Here is a 25,113-nt window from a genome sequence, read left to right as displayed (position 1 = left end):
TCCTCCCTATCTCACACACACATACACACATACATAACGCTGCGAAGGAGAGAATCTGTTCTGATCCCGTTCTAGACGACACAGACTGACTCGTTAAATCTACAAACACGCCTCGTATACTGGAAACGTGATGACCTCATCCTACAGAATCAACCTTTGTCATAGGATACTCGGGTAAATCTGATAGCGGGATGAATCACACACACACATTTAGAGTGATTGATTGATACCCAATCACCGCTGCAATTCCAGAAATGTTTTTTCAACAGTCTGCCCTTGGGGAAAGGCGTCTCATTCTGACGCTGTGAAAAAAACGTTTGAAGACGGTCTGAGAATCCTGTCCCTGTCGCCCCGCCCCCCCCACGGCCCCTCGCTCCGCTCTGTTTTAAATAGCAAGGCCAGCTGGCCATAAAGGGGCTATATTCAGCTTGGTATCACCTGTGCACTCGCAGGGTAAGGTTACTTTGAAGCACACAAATCCCTGCCCGCAAATAAACACACACACACAAACTTTTAAAGCCGCGTTTCCCCCAGACTGAATCAAAGTTTTATGAGGAGTGGCTGAAGAGGACACATTGCTTTCCTACCCTTCATGTCACTATGCATTCAGCACAGAGAGGAGTCAACGTATTAATAAAACAAAGGCCTGAGTATGAATATCTAATGTACAGAACACGCGAGGACACAAGACGACACCTTAAACAAACAGAGGCTGATATCTACGATAACTGTCTGTTAGGAGTGTGTGATTAAAGTCCACCTGTGTTATGATTCACAGTCTTGGCAGGAAACAGAGATGACAACACACACAGGGATTAGGATGTCGCCTGCGTGGGTTGAGATGATCCCGGCAACACACACATGCGACACATCGTCAACTGACACCAAACATGTCAAACATGCGTGTTTGTTTTCATCCCCGCGGCTCGAATCTGGCTTTCCCTCGAGTGCAATTCTTGACCTCAGATTTATTTGGGATTCAATTTGAGTTTTCCACATGACAAAAAAAACACGGACTCCCGTGGCGACATAAACATCAGGAGAAGACGACAATTTACAGCTTAGCAGGAACGTGCACGTTCTCTGTTGGGTGGTAATTGTAACCTTGACCAACACAGTGAAGCAGCAGACTGCAGGTCGAATCGTTTCAGGGCTTAGAGGTCAGAGTGTGTGGGAACTACAGTTCTGGTCTTTCCCATGACCGGACCACACTGAAACTAGTACTTTGTGAGGATGGAGGACTAAGTATCTAGGACCTATTAGGGGACTAAGTATCAAGGACCTATTAGAGGATGAAGTATCAAGGGCCTATGAGAGGACTAAGTATCAAGGGCCTATTAGAGGACTAAGTATCAAGGGCCTATGAGAGGACTAAGTATCAAGGGCCTATTAGAGGACTAAGTATCAAGGGCCTATTAGAGGACTAAGTATCAAGGGCCTATGAGAGGACTAAGTATCAAGGGCCTATTAGAGGACTAAGTATCAAGGTCCTATGAGAGGACTAAGTATCAAGGGCCTATGAGAAGACTAAGTATCAAGGGCCTATTAGAGGACTAAGTATCAAGGGCCTATTAGAGGACTAAGTATCAAGGGCCTATTAGAGGACTAAGTATCAAGGGCCTATGAGAAGACTAAGTATCAAGGGCCTATGAGAGGACTAAGTATCAAGGGCCTATGAGAGGACTAAGTATCAAGGGCCTATGAGAGGACTAAGTATCAAGGGCCTATGAGAGGACTAAGTATCAAGGGCCTATTAGAGGAACTATTAGAGCCTACAGCCGTGCTAGCGGCCCAGTGAGGCGGCACACAGCTGGTATTTGAGTTAAATGCTAACACTTGAAAACACGCTCGCAAATAAAGTTCTAACTTGCTGACGCTGAGCATGTTCAGTCGTCCTCTTGGCACCATTGTTGGATTATTTCAGTCTGAACCAAAGTGGTGAACCAACATTGGAATCTATAAAGCTGCTGGCACGGCTAGAAGCAGAACAATGCGTATGAATTATTAAGTACGACAGAAAATCTTCAAATGTTCTCCTGCTATGAGATGGTTTTTTTAAGCATGCTGTTTGTATTAAGTATTCTGGTGAGGACCGCTACACTGGGCGGTTAAGCAAGAGGAATTAGCTGTCATAGTTCTGGCTTTGGGAACATTCCAGTGAGGCTATTTGGCCTTGGACATCTTTATCTGGGTCTTTCTTCATCCGTCGCTGAAAAACATTTCTGAAAAAAGAAAAACACTGCGTATTGGGCAAGCAGGCAGGATACGATTACTGTTTGAATGTCTTGTAGAAATAGTGACTTCCTGTGTGTGTGGAAGTGAATGGACAGCTTCCAGACGGTCAATGTAACACGGACCACATCAAAGACATCGCTGGTTTTCTTGTAAAATGACATCTGATGATATTGAGATTTTACAACCGTCGCAGATGGAAATCAAGACAGCAGAGTAACATGCATGCAAAAGCCACGGGGCGTACGTCTAAATGTGTGTGCATTGTGATTTCAAGTCATCCCATTTTTGTCCACGGCTAACTGTTGAATCCTAAACATTAGCTGCAAAATTAAATCGCCAATCGGCTGCAAAATATGACCTTCAACTTGTTTTTTTATCTAAAAAAAAAAAAAGGCTGAAGTTGAGAGAAAAAAGTGCCTGCAGTCCAAATGTTTTTCTATTTCCTACACTTGGTGTGGAACATAATGACCCTAGTGGCACGGCATGTCCTTCAGCAAGACCTGCCCACAACAATTACCCCGCCACATTCCATTAACCTTCCCACAACAATTAGCAGTTTCCAACAAAACTCTGCCGAACGCACCAGGCCAGCCGGTTTCATTACATATGCATTTCATTTAGCTGACGCAAAGCGATATACAATCATGAAGGGAGCAATTCAGGGTTAAGTGTCTTGCTCAAGGACACATCGACTTGGACGGAAATCGAGCCAATGAAAAGACGGACCTGCTATCCACTGAGCCTGTTGCTCTGCATCCGTTTCAGATGAACTACACATGACGGTGCCCATGATATGAACTTCAGGATAATTGGCCCTGGAACCCAACAACATGCTGGATGAACACCATCCAGATCCATGTTGCCATCAGACCTCCTCGTCTAGTCATAGCTGTGAACGAGTGTGATTAAATATCTCTTGCCACCTCTGTGGCATTTGTCATACTCCAACCTACTTAGAGTAAATAACGGAACTTGTTTTTTTAAAGATGCATTTTGATGTCACTGTTCAGTTCAAAGTAAAATCTCATTCCATTCCAGCAGAACGGTGCTGGTATCGTATCACCTTTTTATTTCCTTTATTATGTTACTGACCAACAAACTAATGTGTCTAATGATCAAAACCTGATATCACTTACAAAGCTGATATTGTGTTTGCTTGAAGGGTTACCTTGACTTAAGGGTGAAGTCAATAAATGAAAGCACTTTGGAAAACAGCATGAGCTGACCCAAAGGTCTAAAGAGAGTTTGTGTTCCACGACATCAGCTTTGAAAGAACTCTCCTCACTCAGTACTGACCAACATGTTTCAGTAGCCTTTATAATAAAGTGTATCCAAGGTTGAATCTTAGGCATGAGTTCTTTGACCATAATTAATTATAATACCCAAACTACGGTGTCGTAGTCGCATTGTTTGGTTATCTGTCCAGTAGCATAGTGGCAAAACACCCAGCCATACTCCCATATAATATTTAGACTTCCCAGGATATCCTGGGTATTGACCTTTGGAGTTAGACAGATGAAGGATGTGTCAGACTGAAACTAACCAAACAAGACCTGAAACAACCGGGCCACGTGCCGGTCTACCACGGGTCAGATCAGACCGTTAACAATCCAGCAGAGGAAACCAGAAGTTGTTTTTTTCCCCTTTACTTTTCAGACCCCGTCTTCTCTGGAATGTACATGCAATGTTTGCATTTGCCACGTGACTCAACACTGACATTTCTTAAGAGTGGATCCACTGAACTGCACAGAGATGGAGCCTGAAGGAATGTGGTCTATAACATCTGAAGCAAGGGGCTCACACCAAGAAGACTGGTTTCTGCATGGCAGCCATGTGTGTAATTATAGGGAAAGAAAGAAAGAAACGTGTAAGACAACGCCACATGTGTTTCCAGCTGAAGCAATTGTACAAGTCCTTCTGGATATCAGATGTATAATCCCTAAACTGCTTCAAGGACGGTGTCATGTGTTGCAATGGACCTTTTCTTTAACTACGACAGTACGTTGTGGAAGGAACATTCACCTGAGCATAAACCTGCAGTGCTGTTGGCCATGCAGTGGTAACTTGACCGACAGATGGTTTGGAAACTGTTTATTTGGGCAAACACTTGGAAAGTGATTGGATCAACCATCCAATGAATACATGTCTTACTCAGTAGAAGAGCAAAAGCATTTTCTTCACAAAGAGAAGCCTTCAAAAGGACAACAAGACTCTCCGGTTCTGATACAACCGATGCTATTGCAGCATCAACTCCAACCTCTTCAGGAGGGGGCAAAATAAACCGGGAAGCAACAACCGAGCCTTCTGCACAACCAGATACAACACCCAGAGCACCATGGGAAATTAAAGCCATACGAATATCGTTAAAAGTTGTTGTGCGTATAGGAAAAAGGCACTCGGCAAAATCACAGAGCGCCCTCTGCGTGGTCAAAGCTTCTTTGTCGAGCGGCCTTCGACCGCGCTGCAGTAGCCCCCCCCCCCCCCCCGTCACCGTGTCACACCTCGTCAATTAAAAGTAGTCCAACTATGGTCTAATTGTACACTGTTGAAGGAGAGAGAAGCATCTAAAAGGAGCCCAAGTGTTAAGTGAGAGGAGAGGCATAGACCAGCTGGCAGCTGTAAGCATCTGGTAACATAAACCTTCCTTGTAAAACCAGAAAGGGGGGGGGGGTGGTGTTCCCTGTCCAGTGATGATGACGGATTTCCACAGACTGTTGCATAACTCGCACATCTGAACATATCTTTTATTGGAACAACCCCCCCCCCCCTGACCTCCTGCCCCACATAGAGAGGAAACACCGCTTTCTGTTCTCCTTCACGATGGATTTCCATCTCAGTCCAATTACAACAGACTCCTGGGCACATAAATAAAAAATAAAAGGCTACGACCGCAACGGAGAGAAAGGACAAATAAAGGAACTACTAGCTTCTCCTCGCGTACGGGAATCTCCTTTAAGTACCGCACACACCTTTGTTCCCCATCTCGGTCTAAAAGTGCGTGTGGCGCTGGTTTATTGCCAATAACAAAATGACTCTTTCACTTATCGATGCATCAGACTGACGACGTCTCCTATTCGGTGACAGAATGTCCCTGACAGTGACCCCCATGAAGACACACGACATGGAAGTTGGCTTGTTTTTTAACACCTACCGCCACATTACTGAAGCTAAAAATAAAAAAAAGACACAGCACATGTTCAAAACACCTCGAGTGGCTGCGGGGCCCTCGGTGACCACGAGCATCTCGATGCGAGCACAAACCGCTGTGATCTTAAAGTTTGCTAACCCTAAAATTAAAGTACGACTTGAAAGACGATCGCGCCGCAGCGCTTTTCGCCTCGTGCCGCCGTCCACGCAGAGTTTCCCACTGCACACGGCTCGGCTTCCGAGATACACATCCGGCTCACGGCGACCCTCCGCGTCATTCACCGGCTAACGTTAAGAGCGCCTCGCTCGGAGCTAGCTGGTGCCCGTCCGTTCCATTATTCAGAAACAGCAGGCGATGTCGAGATGGAGACGAGGCGCAAAGTAAAACTAACTGGAGGACTCACGTCTTCTGTTGGCGTGTGCTGGAGAGTCTCCCTGCAGCACCGGGCTCGGACCTGCGGCAGAAGGAACTTTTAACTGCGTGAAACTCTCATTCGCATATTTTCCAAGCAGACGGTTCGAAGTGGATCATGTTGGGTTAAGTTGGCCTGGAAGCAAAAAGCCTGTAAACAACTCAAATTCACTTTTCATTAAAAATTGACGACTGCTGGGATTTTGAAACATCATGTGGTTAGCGTGCCGTCTGCACTCGATGCTGCATGAATTTCCACTAAACATCGATTATGTTCGTGCGTATCTGTGTCCGTGCTGCAGCTGGGTTCAAACCACCCAGCGAAACATGACCAAAAATGTGCATACGGGCATTATATACAAACGTAGAAATGTATGTAGTGAGATATCTGTGGACGCACGCTGCATGCGTTACGTGTGTGTGCTTGTGTGTGTCTTTAGAGATCACTGAGCTACATGAGTGGGCTTGTTGCTCCTGTTGCTACTAGCAGATCTACGATGCTGATAAAGTGAAATTCTTTAGCTTGGGGCTACAGATGTGAGGCTGGTTGGTTGCGCTCGCTCGCTCCTCGTTATCTACCAGCGAGTTCCCGGGTCACAAATCAAAAGATTGAGAGTCTGTCGGTGCTTGTTGAAAAGCCGTCAGGAGGACACACTGTGAAATAAGGAAGGATACCAAAGCCTCTGAGTGCATGTCCAGGACTCAGGACTGAGTGTGTGTCTGTGTGTGTGTGTGTGTGTGTGTGTCTATATGCACTGGTGAAACATTCGTATTCTGTGGGTGTGCATGTGCAGTGCTGGACACAATTACTGAGAATTAAGCCTCTCGCAGAACGTGCCTCAGTTGCATAAATATGTTGCGTGGATGTTTATTCGTCTGAGAGTTGTTTACATTCACCGAAACCTGCGACGTGTTTAGATTCAGCCCGGCAGCGTCACCAGAGAGCTGAGATTTGAGAAGCAGTTTAATTAACACGCAGACATTCAATGATCATAAAATACACGCTTTGATTCTTTCAACGACGTGCACTGTACTCAAACTAAAAATACCACGGGTCAAAAACATGCTGCTGCCATTACAGCCATTTGTGTTGTTTGGGATTATCTGAGATTATCTAATAGGCGAGGAGACATGCAGCTGGATTATGTTTGTGTGAGACTGGAACACACCTCACCGACGTCGCACAGTACCTTTGTTATGGTGTCATTTTTCTGTTCTCTCCACTCTTTTTACATTTCCTGGTTCTCTTTCCTCCTCTTCCTTGCTATCTATCAGTTTCTCCATCTCATTCTTCCCCTCCTTCTCTCAGCCTGGCAGAGTGCAGTTGGCCGCCTCCCAATCGGTTACATAACCTCCCTGAATCACTGCCGGACGAGGATCGCCTCGGCCGGCTTGAATATCTTGCTATATTGCATCTTAAGTACTGCCCGGCATAAAAAATCTCTGTGGGGTTCACATTTCTTTTGTGTGTTTTTTATATTTCGGATGGCAAACTGAATACGAGTGGCGCCGAGCGCCACTGACACAACAGGGAGGGGAAGCCACGGCCCATCCATTACGCAAGGGTGGGGACGAAGAAGGACGTGATCTTTATCTTTTTAAGTCTGGATGATGAAATCAGACACATCCCAAAGTCAACCGGCTCCTCAACACCACCCTTTAGCCACACCGCTCTCTGTTAACAGGTCCGGTCGGTAAACATCAGAGCCAGGATCTCGTATTCAGTCTGGACCGGCTCATTTTGAACTCCGCCTGTGTGTTTCTGCAACACACGAGTCTGCAGGTTTTACCAAATTCAAGCCACAGGCTAAAGAAAACAACTTCTACGATTCGTCCCCTTCGCTGCGTGTACAGTTGGTGCAATAGTCTGTGAACCAGCCGACACGACTACGTCAGCTGCTCGAAACAGAAACCTGCAGAGTCTCACATGAAACATCACTGCTCAGGCTTCCACAGCACCGCCTGGCACGCAGCACACAAACTGTCCCGTTGCATTTATCATTTACAATCCAGTCTCCAGCCTCTGTCGTAGTAGTCGGGTGCGTGACGGGATCTGGGACAATCTGTCCTGACTGCAATGAGCAGGTCATTTGCACTTGAATCTGGAGCAGAGCCTGTGACTAACGGGGGCTGTGTTCCCGCAGCTTAACCCAGACGCTCCGGCCCCGTCTGGGTCCTGCAGTCAGGCCACGGGGAGTTTCCCTTTCTGAGAAAAGACAAATTCATCAACGACCACACCTCTTGACACCTCCTCCACCCTCATCGGCTCTGGAGCGTTCCCCGCATATCTGACCCTACGGCCCCGCCTGGTCCTCTTTGTTCTGGGGACCCTCTGAGGTGAAACCCTGAGAGTTACATGTACACTGCATGGTGTTTGGTGGATTTGCAACTAACAGACATTTAAAAAAGGGACTGACGGTGAACAGACTCTACAACTTTGATGACATTTGCAGTTAATACTTTTTTTATTAATAGAAATGTCTTATTGCTGTTGTTAAAATCTACACCTAGTGAACTGTGATCAAGGTTTGAAGTTTCCAATATGGTTGAGTAATCTGATTGTGGAAAAGAATGTTTAAAAGTTAGTAACATCGACGTGGAGCACACAAACAAGAACAGCACGCCAAGTCTTTAGGTCACCCAACATGCACTGCCACATGCGCTCACACACCACACACAGTAAAATAAGATCAGCTTAAGGCACACTTCACAGGTAACTTTCATTATCACTTTTCTCACTCACACACACATGCACACAGACACACACTTTACCTGACGTGATAGTCATTTTCCTCTGCACCATGCTGAGGAGAGGCGTCACCCTCCCGGCAAAGATTAATATTCCCAAAACAAGCACAATGACTAGTGTGTGGGGAGGAAGAAGAAGAAGAAGAAGAAGAAAAAGAAGAAGAAGCAAAAACAGCGGCGGTGGCAGAAGACAAGTCCAGCAAGAGAAAAGCCAACTTCAACACGCTCTCCTCTCACCGGCAGCTGGTACTCCACAGGTAGCACCTCACATTCCCGTTCTGTGTGTGTGTCTACAAGTGTGTGCACGCCCCGGCAGAGAGGGCGTGAGCAGGTCCGTGTGTCTGCCCCTTTAAAGGAACAACAAGGCCCACCCCAAAGGTCCACGAGCGCTCCGTCTCAACACCGTTGTTTCGCTCACATGTACTTAAAAAAACAACAACAACAAAATAACTTTTGTTAACTATTCTGCCAGTTATAAAGTAGAAATGGAAACAGAGCACAACTAAACAAGCTGGTGCCGAGCCTCCCATCCAGCAGCAACGCGCCGCCGTCTCCCTCGCTTTCCTTCTGCTCCCTCTCGGAGAAGTTACGCAATACTGCCATTTCAGACGCCACCTCCCCCTCCCCTCTTCTTCCCGTTCCTCCTCCTGCTGCGGCCCACACACTCCCACTCCCTCGCCTCGAAGTTTCAAGGGATCAGAGTCACATTAACACAGCACGGGCGCCGCGGTCCATTGCAATTTAGAGGCAAGGGGAACACATGACGGGTAACGACGATGCTTTTCAGGCCGTTCTCTGTGATGTCGGGCTTTAATGAATTGAATCAAAACAGACTCTCTCTCTCACACACACACACTGTAATCCTCGTGCTGAAAAACATATACAACCACACACACACAGACACGTGTTTATCAATACATCTCCCAGCACTTGCCGAAGGAACATTGTGCAGTAAACTTACTGCAGACGCCGGTGTGAGAGAAACGGCTTTGATGAGCATTTCATCCTCTTTCCCCCGGCACAAATGTATCGCCGTGGAAATAAACATGGGTCACATGCTGCAACGCATCTCGCCAGCGCTCTGAAAGCATCGGCGTGTAACATTAGCTGCAGGAGTGCCTGCAGCGACACGTCGGCTTTTTTGCCAGCAGAATGAAATGCGCAGGCCAACAAGAGCAGGGGTTGTTTCACTCGGGGAGTGGTGGCCCGAGGCCGAGAGGGGAGAGTCCTTTGTGCGTCTCTTGAGAGGTAAACATGTTCCTGTGACGAGTAGCCACAGGAACACGCCAACTTGTTGGCAACGATGTAAACATCACTTGAAATGGTGTTCGGGGGGAATTACTGAAGTCGTGGATGTTCGCATCCATCCCAGTGTGGCGTGCGGTGAAGCTGGCCGTCTTTTGTCGTCGTCGGGTTGGACTGTGTGTGTTGTTGTGCATCACTCGCTGCCACTGGTGGGTCCCATTAAAGATGGTCAATCATTTACTGGTCCAACCTGGTCCAATGTTCCCCTCCAACAGCAGGTCAACACACTGGAACTCGTCAAAACCGCGTGGCCAACGCCCAGCGCGGCACAATGGACAATGTGCCGACTATTCTGATAAAGCAAGGTGTGTGTATGTCTGCAGGTAACGTTGGGAAGCTTTGTTTTATTGACCTAGTTCACGTCAATGTGTAACCGCTTGTATATGCATGCACAAATGTGCCTTATTTTTTGCTTAAAACTGAGTATTTTGAGAAAGATGCTCCGACGCAGAGGCACCAAGTCGACTGACAGTGTGTTTTGTTATCTTTACCAACAGAGTTGTGGGATGTTTTTCGGAAAAGACAACAGGAAACATCTTTGAAACAGGTTTCATGGATATAAAAAAGAGAAATATTTACATCTGCAAGCCATGGACCAACTGCAACTGCCCAGTTGTTTGAATTGTGAAACATCCCCACCGTAAGTTCTCAGAACTCAAAGTGAGGTCTCCTCATGTTGCCCCATCTTGAACTTAAATAGTTACAGCTGAATGACTCAACCAATTAATCATTTCAGGTCCATGAATATTCAAATATGACTCTGCTATAACAGACAAAGGATATTAAGCTCAGCTCAAAGTGAAGAACTCTCAGCTCTAGAAGAAGAACCCTCAGCTCTAAGGGAAGAACCCTCAGCTCTAAGTGAAGTACCCTCAGCTCTAAGTAAAGAACCCTCAGCTCTAGAGGAAGAACCCTCAGCTCTAAGTGAAGAACCCTCAGCTCTAAGTAAAGAACCCTCAGCTCTAGAGGAAGAACCCTCAGCTCTAAGTGAAGAACCCTCAGCTCTAGAAGAAGAACCCTCAGCTTTAGAAGAACCCTCAGCTCTAGATGAAGAACCCTCAGCTCAAGTGGAAGAACCCTCAGCTCAAGTGGAAGAACCCTCAGCTCAAGTGGAAGAACCCTCAGCTCTAAGGAAGAACCCTCAGCTCTAGAGGAAGAACCCTCAGCTCTAGAAGAAGAACCCTCAGCTTTAGAAGAAGAACCCTCAGCTTTAGAAGAAGAACCCTCAGCTTTAGAAGAAGAACCCTCAGCTTTAGAAGAAGAACCCTCAGCTTTAGAAGAAGAACCCTCAGCTTTAGAAGAACCCTCAGCTTTAGAAGAAGAACCCTCAGCTCTAGAGGAAGAACCCTCAGCTCTAAGGAAGAACCCTCAGCTCTAAGGAAGAACCCTCAGCTCTAAGGAAGAACCCTCAGCTCTAAGGAAGAACCCTCAGCTCTAGAGGAAGAACCCTCAACTCTAGAAGAAGAACCCTCAGCTTTAGAAGAAGAACCCTCAGCTTTAGAAGAAGAACCCTCAGCTTTAGAAGAAGAACCCTCAGCTTTAGAAGAAGAACCCTCAGCTTTAGAAGAACCCTCAGCTCTAGAGGAAGAACCCTCAGCTCTAAGTAAAGAATCTTCAGCTCTAGAGGAAGAACCCTCAGCTCTAAGTAAAGAACCCTCAGCTCTAGAGGAAGAACCCTCAGCTCTAAGTAAAGAATCCTCATCTCTAAGATGAGAACCCCTTAACTCTAAGTCAAGCTTGAAGGAGTACATGTTGGCCATAAGCCACCACTGTGAAGGATGAGACGTAAAGTAATCACGAAGCTGCAGCTCAGACAGAAACTGGTCCAAAAGCCAGAAGAAAATCTTTAAATACTTCATGAATTCATTTTCTCATTATATCTTTGAAAAATAGTATAGATAGTGAGTGAATGGATAATAGGGACAACATTTTTCATATTGTTTTTTTGAATGCCAGAAAACACTATATAGCACTTATACCGTGCTCTTTTCTTGCAAAGTGGGATGGGACTATTCGTTTGGTCAGTGGTTGAGCTATTCTGCTGCAAAAAAAATTAAAAAAGGCAAGAAGATTGTAACGGCTTCTCTGACCGATCCATCGAAAACCCAAAATGCAAACAGTGTGCATGCGCCCCACAGGCTCACCATTCTTTCTCTCCTGCAGAGGCCAGGGGATGGGTCCAGGCTGAAGGGACAGCTCCTGAAGCTCAGTGGTCACCGCCTCGCTCCGAGGGCTCGGGACCAAGACTGGCGCCGCGGAGACTTCCATGCTACCGGGACTTAGCTCCTCCCCTTTCTGTGGGTGTAGCGCTGCCAGGGTGACGGAGACCTGTAGCAAAAATACAGGACATTTAGCGTGATATTAAGACAACAACTGACAAAAATGGACTGGAATTATTCATTTAAAAAAAAGGAGCAAACAGTAATACTTCATTGGTTCTCTGTCAAAAATAATCAATGAAATACATTTTGTTTTGTTCATTTATTCAATTTTTACTGAGGGTGCTTTGGGGACTCGAGATGTAGAAAACTTGAGTGCTGACGTTGAGTTGACATTTAATTATCCGACAGGTAAGCAGCTTATGATCTACACAGCCCGTAAGCTGCTGGCTAATGTTTGTCTTTGAGGCTAAATAAACATCACAGCATCCCACTCAAGACTGTTTTACAGACGTCCTGTGCTCTTTTCCTCGTGTCTTTCATTTCACAGGCATATAAATACATGGATGCATCTCGAAAATTGAGCCATAGATTTTTTGACTTTTTGCTCGAGTCGCCGTGTGGAGGAATAAAGTAGAATGTGATAACATTTATGAAATACGCCCGTGGGTGTAATTTCTGAAGTCTTGAAATGAAATAAAAATAATAAAAGATAAATGATACTTGGGGCACATTACAGGCTGCAACACGTCTGTGAGCTCGGGCCCAGGACGCCGAGCACGTCGCTTTTCCTGCAGCGCTGTAGACTCTGGATGAAATCACACATCGGGGAAGAATTTGCATTTTTTAGCTTTTACAACTGGTGCTGTGGCCGCTGCTTTAAAAACGCAGAACTCTTGTTTATGGATTGTTTTTGCTTCTTAACAACCTGTGATTTTCATACATTTAAACCGTGTAGTCACATCCTCTCAGAGCTTCATGTTTGTGTCAGTGTGGTCTCTGTTGCATCTATGAAACAACACATTTCCACCGTGGTGACCACTGAGGAGGAGTTGAAAGTTAAAATGGGGCTTTACTGTTCTGATTAACTCAAGTCAAGAGAAAGTTTCAACGTTGATCGCCACACAGCAGCAAATTTCATAATTATATAAAGACCAAAATATAGAAGGGAATTAACAAAACCACTGCCATAAACAAAGCCGTAGAGGATCTTTGGCAGCGCATCGTAGACCACGAGTGAGGACAGACTCTGTTTAGCCTTCTTCTTGTAATCACGTCATTCGGGGATCGAGTCCAGTATAAATAATATGAATGTTCCTCTGTGGCCTACATCAATCTAAAAGATGCAAATCTAAAATTAAATAGCTTTGAAACAGGACCCCTTCCAACGCAATACATGCTTTCAGCAAACTTCTTTACATTTAGTTTTGCTCAGGCTACTCCGTCTGCAAGAGACACAATGGCCTCCATACACACGATTATCACAATATTAATGATACCTACCAATATTACCGTCTGACGTAGCTGCAAAATCATTCATAAACTGACGTTCAAGGCAATACAACTGTTCGAGTGTTTCTAAAAAGCCACCGATCAAGCTATGTGTACGTGTCAAACACAGATTTAAATAACTAAATATGGGTTTTGCATAATATCTCAGAATAGGATCACAGGATAGTAAAGGTGTTGCCAACAACATTAACATTATTCCATACATATATATATATATATACACATATATATATACATACACATACATATATATATACACAATAGTTTAGATTAAAAGAATAAACATTTGTCTTTTCAGTTAAGGTGCGTTCACTTGCACCGCGAAAAAAAAATTGTGTATGAAAGCAAATGCCGGCTTATATTTTGAGCGGCTTTCATTTAAAAAGAATATTCATTATTTAAAAATCAGCGTAAATGTACATTTGAATATATCACATTTCCATGACTTTTAAGATATTTTTTTCAGGACTTTTCCAGGCCTGGAGATAACCATTTTAAAATGCCATGACTTTTCCAGGTTTTCCATGACCGTACGACCCCTGGTAATACAAACTGGTTAAGCATGAAGGGAAACTAAGGCCAAACACAAACCTGTCTCGGCTGAGAATAGTCCGGAAGAAAAAGGTCAGCGGCCTTATTAAACAGAGTTCTCTGATTAAATCAGCCATCAGGGAAGAATTTGCATTTTTGAGCTTTTACAACTGTTGCTGTGGCCACAGCTTTAGAAAGGCAGAACTCTCGTTTATGGATTGTTTTTCCTTCATTTACTTCTTAACAACCTGTGATTTCCATACATTTAAACCGTGTAACAACTGGAGGTTTTTCAATAAAAGGAAGCTATATACAAAATGTGCATGTTTGTGTCTGTGTGGTCTCTGTTGCATCTACGAGACAACCAAGTTCCTCATTGGGGACAACTGAGGTTGAGTTTAAAGTTAAAATGGGGCTTACTGTTCAGACTGACTCAAGTCAAGAGACAGTTTGGATGTGCGGGGGAAAAAAAGGTCAAAATGATTTACACCTACTTAATGAAACAGATTTGTCAGATTTACTGGAATAAGCCCGGTGTTCCTGGTTATCTCCTTGTTTATAATCACGCCCATGTACAGAGCAGACCCAGTCACTTGGGTGGCACATTTCTCATTGTTATTTACAAAGGCAGGCTTGCAGGCTGCAGCTGGGTTGTGTGTGTCGAGCTCTCTCTGCAAATATGTGTTTTCAAGTCATGCGGTTCTGAAGGGGATTCTGTCGTTGCTGCCTGAAAACAACGAGGCAGCGTTGTGTGAGATGTCTCTGTTCTCTCCCACAATCAACCAGCGCACACACGTCTGAATAGCGGCACACATGACGCACTAAATGCACACTTGATGCCGCTGGCCTCAGGATGTCTGCAAGTTGTTTCACATTTACGATCATTTGTATTGGCCTGCAGGGCAGTGGTTCTGAAACTGTGGGGCACAGCCATGGGGAATTAAGATTGTATTTATTTCAAGACCTTCAAGAACTAAGTCATTAATAAATACATGGCGTAATAAAATGCCTGCACTTTAGTGTAAATGTTTACGTTACGGCCGTAACAGGTGACGTCCAAGATTCTCGGTGACTCGCCACATCCTACTTCCGGGAGATCGCCTTTTTGGCTGCTGCCCTTCAAAATAAAAGCTCAACATTGCGCATGAATTAAGAGTGTCCGTATCAAGCCTGCAACCCGGTTTTTAAAACACTTGTAGGGAAGAGCAGGCTCATTGCTGCCACTAATACAACGTGATAGCTGTCACATACCTGCACTAGTTTTGTGTTGCACGTTAATGTTGTTTTGTAAAGATATTTTCAGTGCACAATTGAGTCAAGCTGCTGTTCAAACATGCACTGTGCACCGTGTCGGTCCAATGCCTTTCGGTACACTCCAGCATTCCTCTCTACCTGCCCCCACTAGCTTTTCAGGTATGTGTAACAATTTCATAGGTAAACACAGAGACACGTGTTCTGACAGACACCGAAAACTCCCACCAATAATTACCACAGCATTGCAGTTAGCAACAGCTAAAAGGTAAAGGGTGTGTCGTCTCCCCACCACTGCATGGGAACTCGGCTTGTTGCTTACCTGTATTACTGAATCATGAAGGGCTGTTTTCCCATTTCAGCAGGACGGAGCTTTGAATGGATCTGTTGAAGAAGAATAAGACAATAATCTATAGAGAATAACTGATATCTGACCTCGTTCCCTGCACACATAATGTCCTATTATTATGGTAATTATGGCAATGTGCAAAAAAAGGCCCTCGGAGTAAATTGGGTGAAAGTATGAAATGCGCAACGTTCCTGATAATGGGTGATAGATGAATCCACGTTGCGGGAGGCCTTTCCACAGATGTCACTACAACCGTCACCTGTCCGAAACACAGAGCAGCTAGCGAAGCTACTGCTAGCGTGTCTCTGTCCGAGTTTACCTGGACAGTCTAAACCCGAGTTAAAGTGACGTTACCATTTAAAATGACACGCAGACGACATAACGAGCGTGAAAGTTTACACCTGCATACTAATGTCCTTATTGTTGTGTCCGGCTACATGAAAACATTTCTCCTCTGCATTACCGTGGAATGCAGACAGTCAGACACACCAAGTTAGCTAAGCTAGCTAGCTACTGTTAGCATGAGCGCGAGCGTCACCATGAACCAGCGGTTAGCTACCCAGCTAACGTGAGCTAATGCCGTGACGTTATCCATGTTTTGTACTATGTAGTCCAGCTTACTTTTCATGGTCGCCGCTTGTGCGTGTGTGTGGTGTCTGTGGGGATGATCCACCGCCACCTCCGAATCACAAAGGAAACTTTGACCGGAAAACCCTCCTCTCCGTGGGAAGCAGAGACCCACTTCCTTCACGGCACCTTGAGAACCAGTGGACTAAAACTCTTCTGTGACACGAAATAACACCGCTCCGTTGAGTCAGCATATATCAGACCCAATACTGTCTCCAATTGAACAGGTATAGCGTTTCATTTAAAAAAGAGAAAAATAAGTATATGCGTGCAGCACGTAAAACGACACACTTCACAGTCTTTGTCTCCATCTAGTGGCAGACTGGAGTACTGCAGGAAGCAAGAGCAACAGGTTTGTAAACACTGGTTGCAATCCCTGCGTGTCTGCCTGTAGTCCTGCTCATCTTTACAAACGTGCCTTTAATTGCATGACAGGGTAATTGTTACTAATGACTCCTAAACTATCAATAACAAGCTAATTCTGTGTTTTTATTAAAGTCGAACTGATTTGCTAATTTCAAACACAATAAACTGCGCAAATAAAAAATGCAAAACATTACATCACAGGTTCAATTCGCCAAATATAGACACTTCGGATAAGCCTATATTTCAAATCAGTTGAAATGCTTTAAATGGTTACTAAATGTGTTGGACACATATTTGTGGATATGTCTTATTACTTTACTCAAGTGACTGGATTATGCTTTAAATGTATGACCATCGTGCACTTCGTTCCCGTTTACTGTTGCATGTTATAATAGATTGATCTTATGTTAAAGAGACTTTTTGTATTGATTACATATGTAACTAGAATGGGCACTCGGTAGAGCGCATACCTTCGCATATCACAAGATTGGGCATTGAATTATGAACATTTTGGCGTTAGTTGCATGCCAATTGGATGCAAATTGACCGTGCTATGGTAAAAAGAAGATGTTGACCTTTTCATGACCTTGACCGTTGACCCGATTGATCCCAAAATCGAATCAAATGGTCCTCGGATAACCAATCATCCCACCGAATTTCATGCGATTCGGTTTAATACTTTTTGTGTTATGCGAATAACACGCATACAAATAAATAAATAAATACACGGCGATCAAAACATAACCTTCCGCATTTTCAATGCGAAGGTAATAAACCATCAGCGTCACCATAGACAACAGGCAGGGTGTAATGCGCTGGTTTGCCTGCTATCAGTCCTCCACGCCGATAAGCGGCGCTGTTATTTCTAAATTCCACGCTCTCCACGGCGGTCTTGTTTGTTTATAAATGTCACGTGACCGGATTTGCAACTACATAACATAGGTTCTAACGGCGGGTGCGAGCGGCCAACATACACTCGCTTTTAGCTAACTGTTATAAGCGTGAGTAAGAGAAAACGTGTTTTTTATAAACATGGCGGGGCCGCTGCTCGACTTCGAGACCGAGATGTTCCTGAGCCTGTTTGAAGGCGACGGGCTGCTGGTGGCGGCGGAGGGGATGGGGATAGACCGCATCCTGCTGCAGTTCATGCGGGTTTACTCGGAGCAAGGCAGCCTGGTCCTCCTGCTCAACACGACCACACCTGAACAGGTGAAGAACCACCACACGTGTGACGCTCACGAGCCTCTTTACGAAGGCGTCACAGGTTGTAAATACACCGTGACTCGAGGTGGTTACATATATACACTTAAACCTTCACTTTACTGTTTATACATGCCTGCAAACTTGTCACCTTTCGGCCGTTTTGAAATCAAAATAGGTCATCCACGTGAATAGTGTAGATCCGAAGAGGTTTTGGGGTAGGGGGGGGGGGTAAATTGGACGGCCGGCGTTTATGAGATTGGAGTGAGACACGGAGAACATGCGATGTGGTGATCTTCACAATAAAACATCTTTGATGGGATACGTCGAAGGAACAGGCTCCTGGAACAGAATCATGAACAGAGTCATGGAACAGAATCATGGAACAGCCTCAAAGCTTAGCAGAGCACACAAGTAAAAAAAAAAAAAAGGAAGTTGGTTCATGAATGATTTTAACCATATTATATATAATGATAATGTAAAGTTGTTATTACTATTATTAGGGCCTGATCACTGAATTATTCAGAGGACCTTTTTCTTAAAATGTTTGTTATTATTATTTAGATTTGCAGTCTGAACAATCAAAAGACCGTAGTTAGAAAAGCTTTGAGGTGTCATCAGACAACGTGGATGTGGTGTGGAGACAACAAAAAAGTCACCTGCCCCCCCCCCCACCCCAGTTGTCACCTTTTTCACCCCTTATGAGTTTGCAGGTATGTTTATACATACTGTTGATATATATTATACATTATATATTTGTATATATACTGAATATATATATATGTATTTATTTATAAATATATATTGTGTGTATATATATATATGTGTGTGTGTATATATATATGTATTTATATATCCATACATAAAAGTCATGGCATTTAAACATGTTTATTTCCAGGCCTGGAAAAGTCCTTGAAAAAAATTAAATTCCAAACGTTTTGGAAAACTCATGGAAATGTGTTATATTCATATGTTCATTTACACAGTTTGATTGAAAGAATAAACATTTATATAAATATGTATTCTTTTAATCAAACTATTGTCTCTCATTCATTTGTGTCATTTAAGGTATATTAATTACTCATGTATACACTGAGATTTCACAAAATATTTGGTCATGGACATTTGGTTTAAAGTCCTGGAAATCCATTGGTCAGCATGTGTATGAACCCTGATTTACTTGCAGCAGCTTTAACAAAACTCTTTCTTGATTTCTCTCTCTTCCCAAGGAGTATTTCACGGAGCAGCTGCGAGCGGAGGGCGTGACCCACCTGCCCCGGACGGTGAACAGCGACGTCAACAGCACCGAGCGCTATGACGTCTACACGGAGGGAGGGGTGCTGTTCGTCACCAGCAGGATCCTGGTTGTCGACTTCCTCACCGACCGCGTCCCTGCTCATCTCATATCGGGTCAGACCACCGCCCGGGAAAAAAAAGAGCCATGTTTTGATTTTCACGCTTTGCGAGCTGTTAGTGTACTTTGTGTTTGCATCCTTTTGATGTCATAATAGTTATATCCCTGTTTACTACTATATATTTTTTAATGGCCTCAACGCAGGATTGATAACATGTGATCTGTTGGCTTCGGCCTGGTTTCAAGGGATTTCAGCATGAGATGTAACGGGGCAATAGTGAACATATTTCAAGCATGATGTCACTCACAATTTTGATTGACAGATTTAATTTGGGGACTAACAAGAGACAAGTTTAATATTTTTTCTGAATTTACTACCAGAACAAATCCGCCGATATCTTCAATTATTTTGAGCTATTATTAATATAGATATTTATTATTTTTTATCGAAAAGTGAACTCCTTGGTTGTAAATGTGAATGTACTTGTAAAGACATGTACAGATTGGCTTAAATACATTTTAAAACAAGTATTTAACGTGAGCTATAAAGGTTAATAAACAATAAATCCATTTACATCAACACCTTGCATTAAGTGTACCGTATTTTCCGCACTAAAAGGCGCACTTAAAAGCCTTTAATTTTCTCAAAAAACAACAGTTCGCTTTATAATCCGGAGCGCCTTGTATATGGATTAATTCTGTTTGTGCTTACTGACCTCGAAGCGATTTTGTGTGGTTCACGGCGCGCTGTCAACATGTTTTAGTACGACTTCGGTAAACTCCAAAGCCGCACCGCTTGCAGCATCACGGCTACCGCAGTTAGGAGCGTCGCGGAGTAATACTGCAAAAACCAGATCACTGAAAAGAAGATCCGGTCAGAGCACGTCACCAACATGGACACGGTTCCCCTCACCTCTGATACCCCCGTGAACCGCACCGTGGAGGAAACAGGGACCAGAACGATGTCACCCATCACTAGTTCTCGCTTGCGGTTGTGAGTGTATTGTGTTGTATTTTACGTGTTATAACTGAACAATGTTGAGAGTTATTGTGAACACGTTTCATAAAATTTGACTGGCTGACTGTTTTGTTTCGCTTAATGCGCCTTATAGTCCGGTGCGCTATATACATGAAAAAAGATGGAAAATAGACCATTCATTGACAGTGCGCCTTATAATCCAGTGCGCCCTATAGTGCGGAAAATACGGTAGTATTTATTTTGGCTGTTGCTCTGCATTACATCTTCAGTTTTGAACAATAACCCAGACTGTCTTTCCATACTTCCCCCTCAGGCATCCTGGTGTATCGTGCTCATAAAATCATTGAGTCGTGTCAGGAGGCCTTCATCCTCCGTCTCTTCAGACAGAAGAATAAGACGGGCTTCATAAAGGCCTTCACCGACAAGGCCACGTCCTTCTCCTCCGGCTTCTGCCAGGTGGAGCGCGTTATGAGAAACCTCTTCGTCAAGAAGCTCTACCTTTGGCCCAGGTATGACCCAACATAATACAGCTTTTCCCCTGCAGCCATTGAGACATGTCATGGCAGGAAAAGCGCACGTGTAATTTAATAAACGACTGCATCCTTCCCTCATCCTGCTTTTACCTTTTTACTTTCTTAACCTGCTTCACTCAACAGGTTTCAAGCGTCGGTAAATGCAGCACTGGACAAGCACAAGCCGGAGGTGGTGGAGCTCCACGTGTCACTGACGCCTGCGATGAGGGCCATCCAGAGCGCCATCCTGGATATCATGAGCGCCTGTCTGAAGGAGCTGAAACGCTACAACCCCACTCTGGAGGCGGAGGACCTCTCGGTGGAGAACACGCTGGGCAACGCCTTCGAAAAGGTCGGTCGCTAATGAAGAAGAGCTGCTTCTGTTTGGCCCATTGTAATGAAAACAAGAAAAAAACAAGCGGAAAACTTTTACAAAATGTCGTTTTTATGGCCGATCCATTTCTTTGAATGGGTGTCGATGTTAAGATGAGCCTCCTCAACGTGCATTAAATGCTATTAATTAAAAAAAGGACCCAAAATGTTGTAGTTGTGCCAGTCACTTGGACACAATCAATACAAATAACAGGAAACCTGAGTACTGCTCGGACTAAATGAGACTTTTAACAACACGCCTTTTGTCGTGGAGTTCATTTTTTTTAAAGTGGGTTTTCCTTCCTCCTACCCAGACCATCCACCACTACCTGGACCCCTTGTGGCACCAGCTGGGAGCGAAGACCAAGGCCCTGGTCCAGGACCTGAAGGTGCTGAGGGTTCTCCTGCTCTACCTCACGCAGTACGACTGCGTCACCTTCCTAAATCTGCTCGAGTCGCTGCGCACCAGCCAAAAGAACTTCGGATCAAATTCCGGTAAACTATGAACTTATCTCGGAAGTACTCGGGATTAATCACCTTTTTATATCCGTGTCTGATTGCATACATCTGGTGTTGTGACCATCAGGGTGGTTGTTCCTCGACTCCAGTACCTCCATGTTTATGAACGCCCGGGGTCGAGTGTACCGCATCCCGGAGAGCAAGAAGAAACTCAAAGTGGGGGCGGAAGCAGAGAAGCCGAAGTCGTCCTCTGCCTTAGGTAATGGCCAAGTTCTTCAGAGTAGATATCCACAACGGGACCTGCTGGTGGGAATGACTCGAGGCTGAGTGTATGTATGTGTGTGTGTGTGTGTGTGTGTGTTTCAGAGGTGAAGCGGGAACTGGTGCTGGAAAAGAGCCCCAAGTGGGAGGCTCTGACTGAGGTGCTGCAGGAGATCGAGAGGGAGAACGAGAGCTCTCAGCATGAACCAGGTCAGAGCTGTAAGAGTCCCTTGTGTCTCTATTCTATTGATTTTAATGTTATAGTGAACTATAGAAACAGAGTCTCATTAAATCCTCAATCTACACGAACATAGAAAAAGCATTTAATCTCCAATTTGAATCCAATGTTAAATTTAGACCCAGCAGAGGGGCCTAAACACAGTCCTCCTCTGGCCCTGCTGGTTTACTGCGTGGTAGACTTCATCATACTCATGTCACACTTGCAGTATACAAAGTGAAGGCAAACTAAATCTCCCTGAATTTTGAAAAATAAAAAAATACTGGAATATGAATACAGGTTTCTTCTTGTAGCTCAGATAAATAAATAAAAATAATATCAATGATGGCTGCGTTCAGGCTTACCAGTAAGACAGTGATTCTGAACCAGGGCTACAGTTCTTGTACTTCAAAGGGGAAACAGGAGGGGAAAGTAATGTGAAATAAAGAGATCACAATTCAACAGAATATATCCACATATATGATTCAGTTGTAACACCTGAACGTATACCTGTGTGAGTCCCAATATCCACCATTCTCCATATGATGATGATTAGGATTCACTATTCGTTAACAAAATGCACACACACACACAAACACACACACATTCGCCTTAATGTTAAGTAATGGGGAAAGGCAAAAATATTTTTAAAAAGCTAGTAGAACAAATCTAGAATAAGACTCGGAGATAAAAAAAAATTGTGTAATTTGATCGCACAAAATATGCACTGAAATAATGTTTAAAAAACATCTGTCTAGCTGCCTGATGTGCCCGTGTCCTCCAGGTCGAGTGCTGATCTGTGCCAGCGACGACAGGACGTGTGCCCAGCTTCAGCAGTACATCAGGCACGGCTCCGTCTGGATGCTCAACCGACTTTACATCCGCACGGTCGGCAAACGGGACTCCGCCGCGGCCGCCGCCATGGGCCTCGAGTTGCACAAAAAGGGCCACGGCTGGCCGAAAAACGGAGCCAAGGGAAAGGAGCCCGCTCGCAAGAAAAAAGCCACAAAGGGCAAAAAAAGGCCGTCCTTGACCCTGACCCAGATGATGGGGAATGAAGAAGAGGACGAGGCGGTGGCGATGGGCAGCAGTGGAGATGATGGCGACCCAGAGGAGGAGGAAGGAGAGGAAGGAGAACAGCTGAAGCTGGATTTGTCGTCAGACGACTACTACGGCGTCCTGAAGGAGCCGCTCACCGTCATTCACCCGCTCAGGGGTCTCACCGACCCCCACAGCTTGACGCGGGTGCTGCACGAGGTGGAGCCGGCTTTCGTGGTGCTGTACGACGCCGAGATCAGTTTTGTCCGCCAGCTGGAGATCTACAAAGCCTGCCGGCCCGGAAAGACGCTGCGGGTGTATTTCCTCGTCTACGGAGGCTCGACGGAAGAACAGAAGTACCTGACGGCGCTGGCTAAGGAAAAGAAAGCCTTCGAGCACCTGATCAGGTGCAAGTTTCCTTCTCCTCCTGCAACCGTGAGAGTATCTACAGGGTGAAAAAACCTGGAAAAGTCTTGGAATTCGAAAATGTTTTTTTCCAGACCTGAAAAAGTCCCAAAAGTTTTGGAAAAGTCATTGACATTTGTTATATTCATATGTTCATTTAAGCAGTTTGATTAAAAGAATAAACATTTATATAAATAAATGTTATATAAATGATGTATATTCTTTGAATTAAACTATTGTCTCATTAATTTTGTGTCATTTAAGGTACATTAACTACTCATGTATACACCGAGATTTCACATAATGGAAATTTGTTTTTTAAGTCCTGGAACTCCATTGGTCAACCTGTGTATGAACCCTGTATCTATTGATGTGCGTTTTGTTGTCCTTATGGTCATTATGTGTGTTTTCTCTGCAGGGAAAAGGCCACCATGGTCATCCCAGAGGAGCGGGAGGGGCGAGGAGACACCAACCTAGACCTTGCTAGAAATTTGGAGCCTGCCAATGCCACCACCAACACCCGCAAAGCAGGCACGTCTGTCTTCATGTTTCCTGGACAGTTTCCCGTATTTATAAAAGAGAGTCCCAATAAGTGTCTCATTGTTTCCTCTTTCCAATAAGCAGGAGGCCAGGAGCAGCCCAAGGAGCCCTCGCGAGTCATCGTGGACATGCGGGAGTTCCGCAGTGAATTGCCCTCCTTGCTGCACCGCCGCGGGCTGGACATCGAGCCCGTCACCTTGGACGTGGGCGACTACATCCTGACCCCGGACACCTGCGTGGAGCGCAAGAGCGTCAGCGATTTGATTGGCTCGTTGCAGAGCGGGCGCCTCTACACCCAGTGTCTCTCCATGACCCGGTACTACAAGAAGCCCGTGCTGCTCATCGAGTTCGACCCGGCGAAACCGTTCTCCCTGATGGCCCGATCCGATTTCCGTCACGAGATATCGTCGACGGACGTCTCTTCGAAGCTCACCTTGCTCACGTTGCATTTCCCCCGGCTGCGTATCCTCTGGTGCCCCTCGCCGCACGCCACGGCCGAGCTCTTCCTGGATCTGAAGCAAGGTCGCTCTGAACCCGATGCCGCGGCAGCTCAGGCCGTTACAGCCGAGTCGGACGTGGTGGCGGAATCGGCGGGACTCTACAACCCCGGGCCTTATGACTTCCTGTTGAAAGTGCCTGGGATCAATATAAAAAACTACAGGGCTGTCGTAAAAAACGCAGACAACCTGGCAGATATATGCAAACTCAGCCAGGACAAGCTAGCAGAAATCCTCGGGCATGCTCACAACGCGAAGTTGCTGTACGAATTTCTGCACAATGCTGCTGATGTCCCCGCTCCGGTGCAGAAATCCAAACAGACATGAATTTAATTTATCATATTCCCTATGATTATAAATATATGTTTCCTGCTGTCAGGAATAGTTTCGTATTGTAAAGTTAGATGACGATGGCGTTTAATGTATAACGTTTAGACTGAATTCACATCTTAGCAAAAGAGAAATGTCTTTTATGTTATTGTACAGAATTAATTGAAATAATGCAGTTTCTTTCTATTGTATTTTGTGAACTACACTGGGATTATATTTATACGTTGTTTTTTTTAAATTAGCATTAATAAATATATAAATAATATGTTGTTATTTTATATAACCGGTGGGTGTCATTAACTGTTTT

At 44.8% G+C, this 25,113-nt stretch overlaps 2 protein-coding genes across 14 annotated transcripts in view; one reads left to right on the top strand and one right to left on the bottom strand.

The window, feature by feature from the left end:
* mrtfab (myocardin related transcription factor Ab) overlaps positions 1–16,367 on the bottom strand; it is a 35,603-nt gene extending 19,236 nt beyond the window's left edge. For 6 of the 12 annotated variants that reach the window (XM_056429710.1, XM_056429722.1, XM_056429707.1 and 3 more), the window contains exons 1-4: positions 16,271–16,364; positions 15,623–15,684; positions 11,992–12,175; positions 5,787–5,837 (exon numbers count right to left, since the gene is read on the bottom strand). In XM_056429710.1, coding sequence (XP_056285685.1) covers positions 5,787–5,837; positions 11,992–12,115 — 175 coding nt within the window. In that variant the 5' untranslated portion in view covers positions 12,116–12,175; positions 15,623–15,684; positions 16,271–16,364. The other 6 variants (XM_056429715.1, XM_056429713.1, XM_056429709.1 and 3 more) reach the window with 5 other exon arrangements.
* Positions 16,368–16,572: 205 nt separating this feature from the next.
* ercc4 (excision repair cross-complementation group 4) lies at positions 16,573–25,071 on the top strand. 2 transcript variants are annotated; one of them, XM_056429731.1, is made up of 10 exons: positions 16,573–17,851; positions 19,072–19,252; positions 20,489–20,684; positions 20,832–21,039; positions 21,374–21,554; positions 21,646–21,777; positions 21,885–21,989; positions 22,781–23,441; positions 23,858–23,970; positions 24,064–25,071. In XM_056429731.1, exons 1-10 carry the CDS (start codon positions 17,675–17,677, stop codon positions 24,801–24,803), a joined length of 2,694 nt encoding a protein of 897 aa, XP_056285706.1. In that variant the 5' UTR covers positions 16,573–17,674; the 3' UTR covers positions 24,804–25,071. The 2 variants fall into 2 exon arrangements, with proteins under 2 accessions (XP_056285706.1, XP_056285707.1); XM_056429732.1 differs by lacking the exon at positions 16,573–17,851 and having other exon boundaries at positions 19,160–20,190.
* The last annotated feature ends 42 nt before the right edge of the window (positions 25,072–25,113 follow it).

This window comes from Pseudoliparis swirei, chromosome 13 (genome assembly GCF_029220125.1).
Source record: "Pseudoliparis swirei isolate HS2019 ecotype Mariana Trench chromosome 13, NWPU_hadal_v1, whole genome shotgun sequence".
Taxonomy (NCBI): Eukaryota; Metazoa; Chordata; class Actinopteri; order Perciformes; family Liparidae; genus Pseudoliparis; species Pseudoliparis swirei.
The sequence above is the reverse complement of the archived record's forward strand: the minus strand, read 5'-3'. Positions and strand labels throughout refer to the sequence as shown.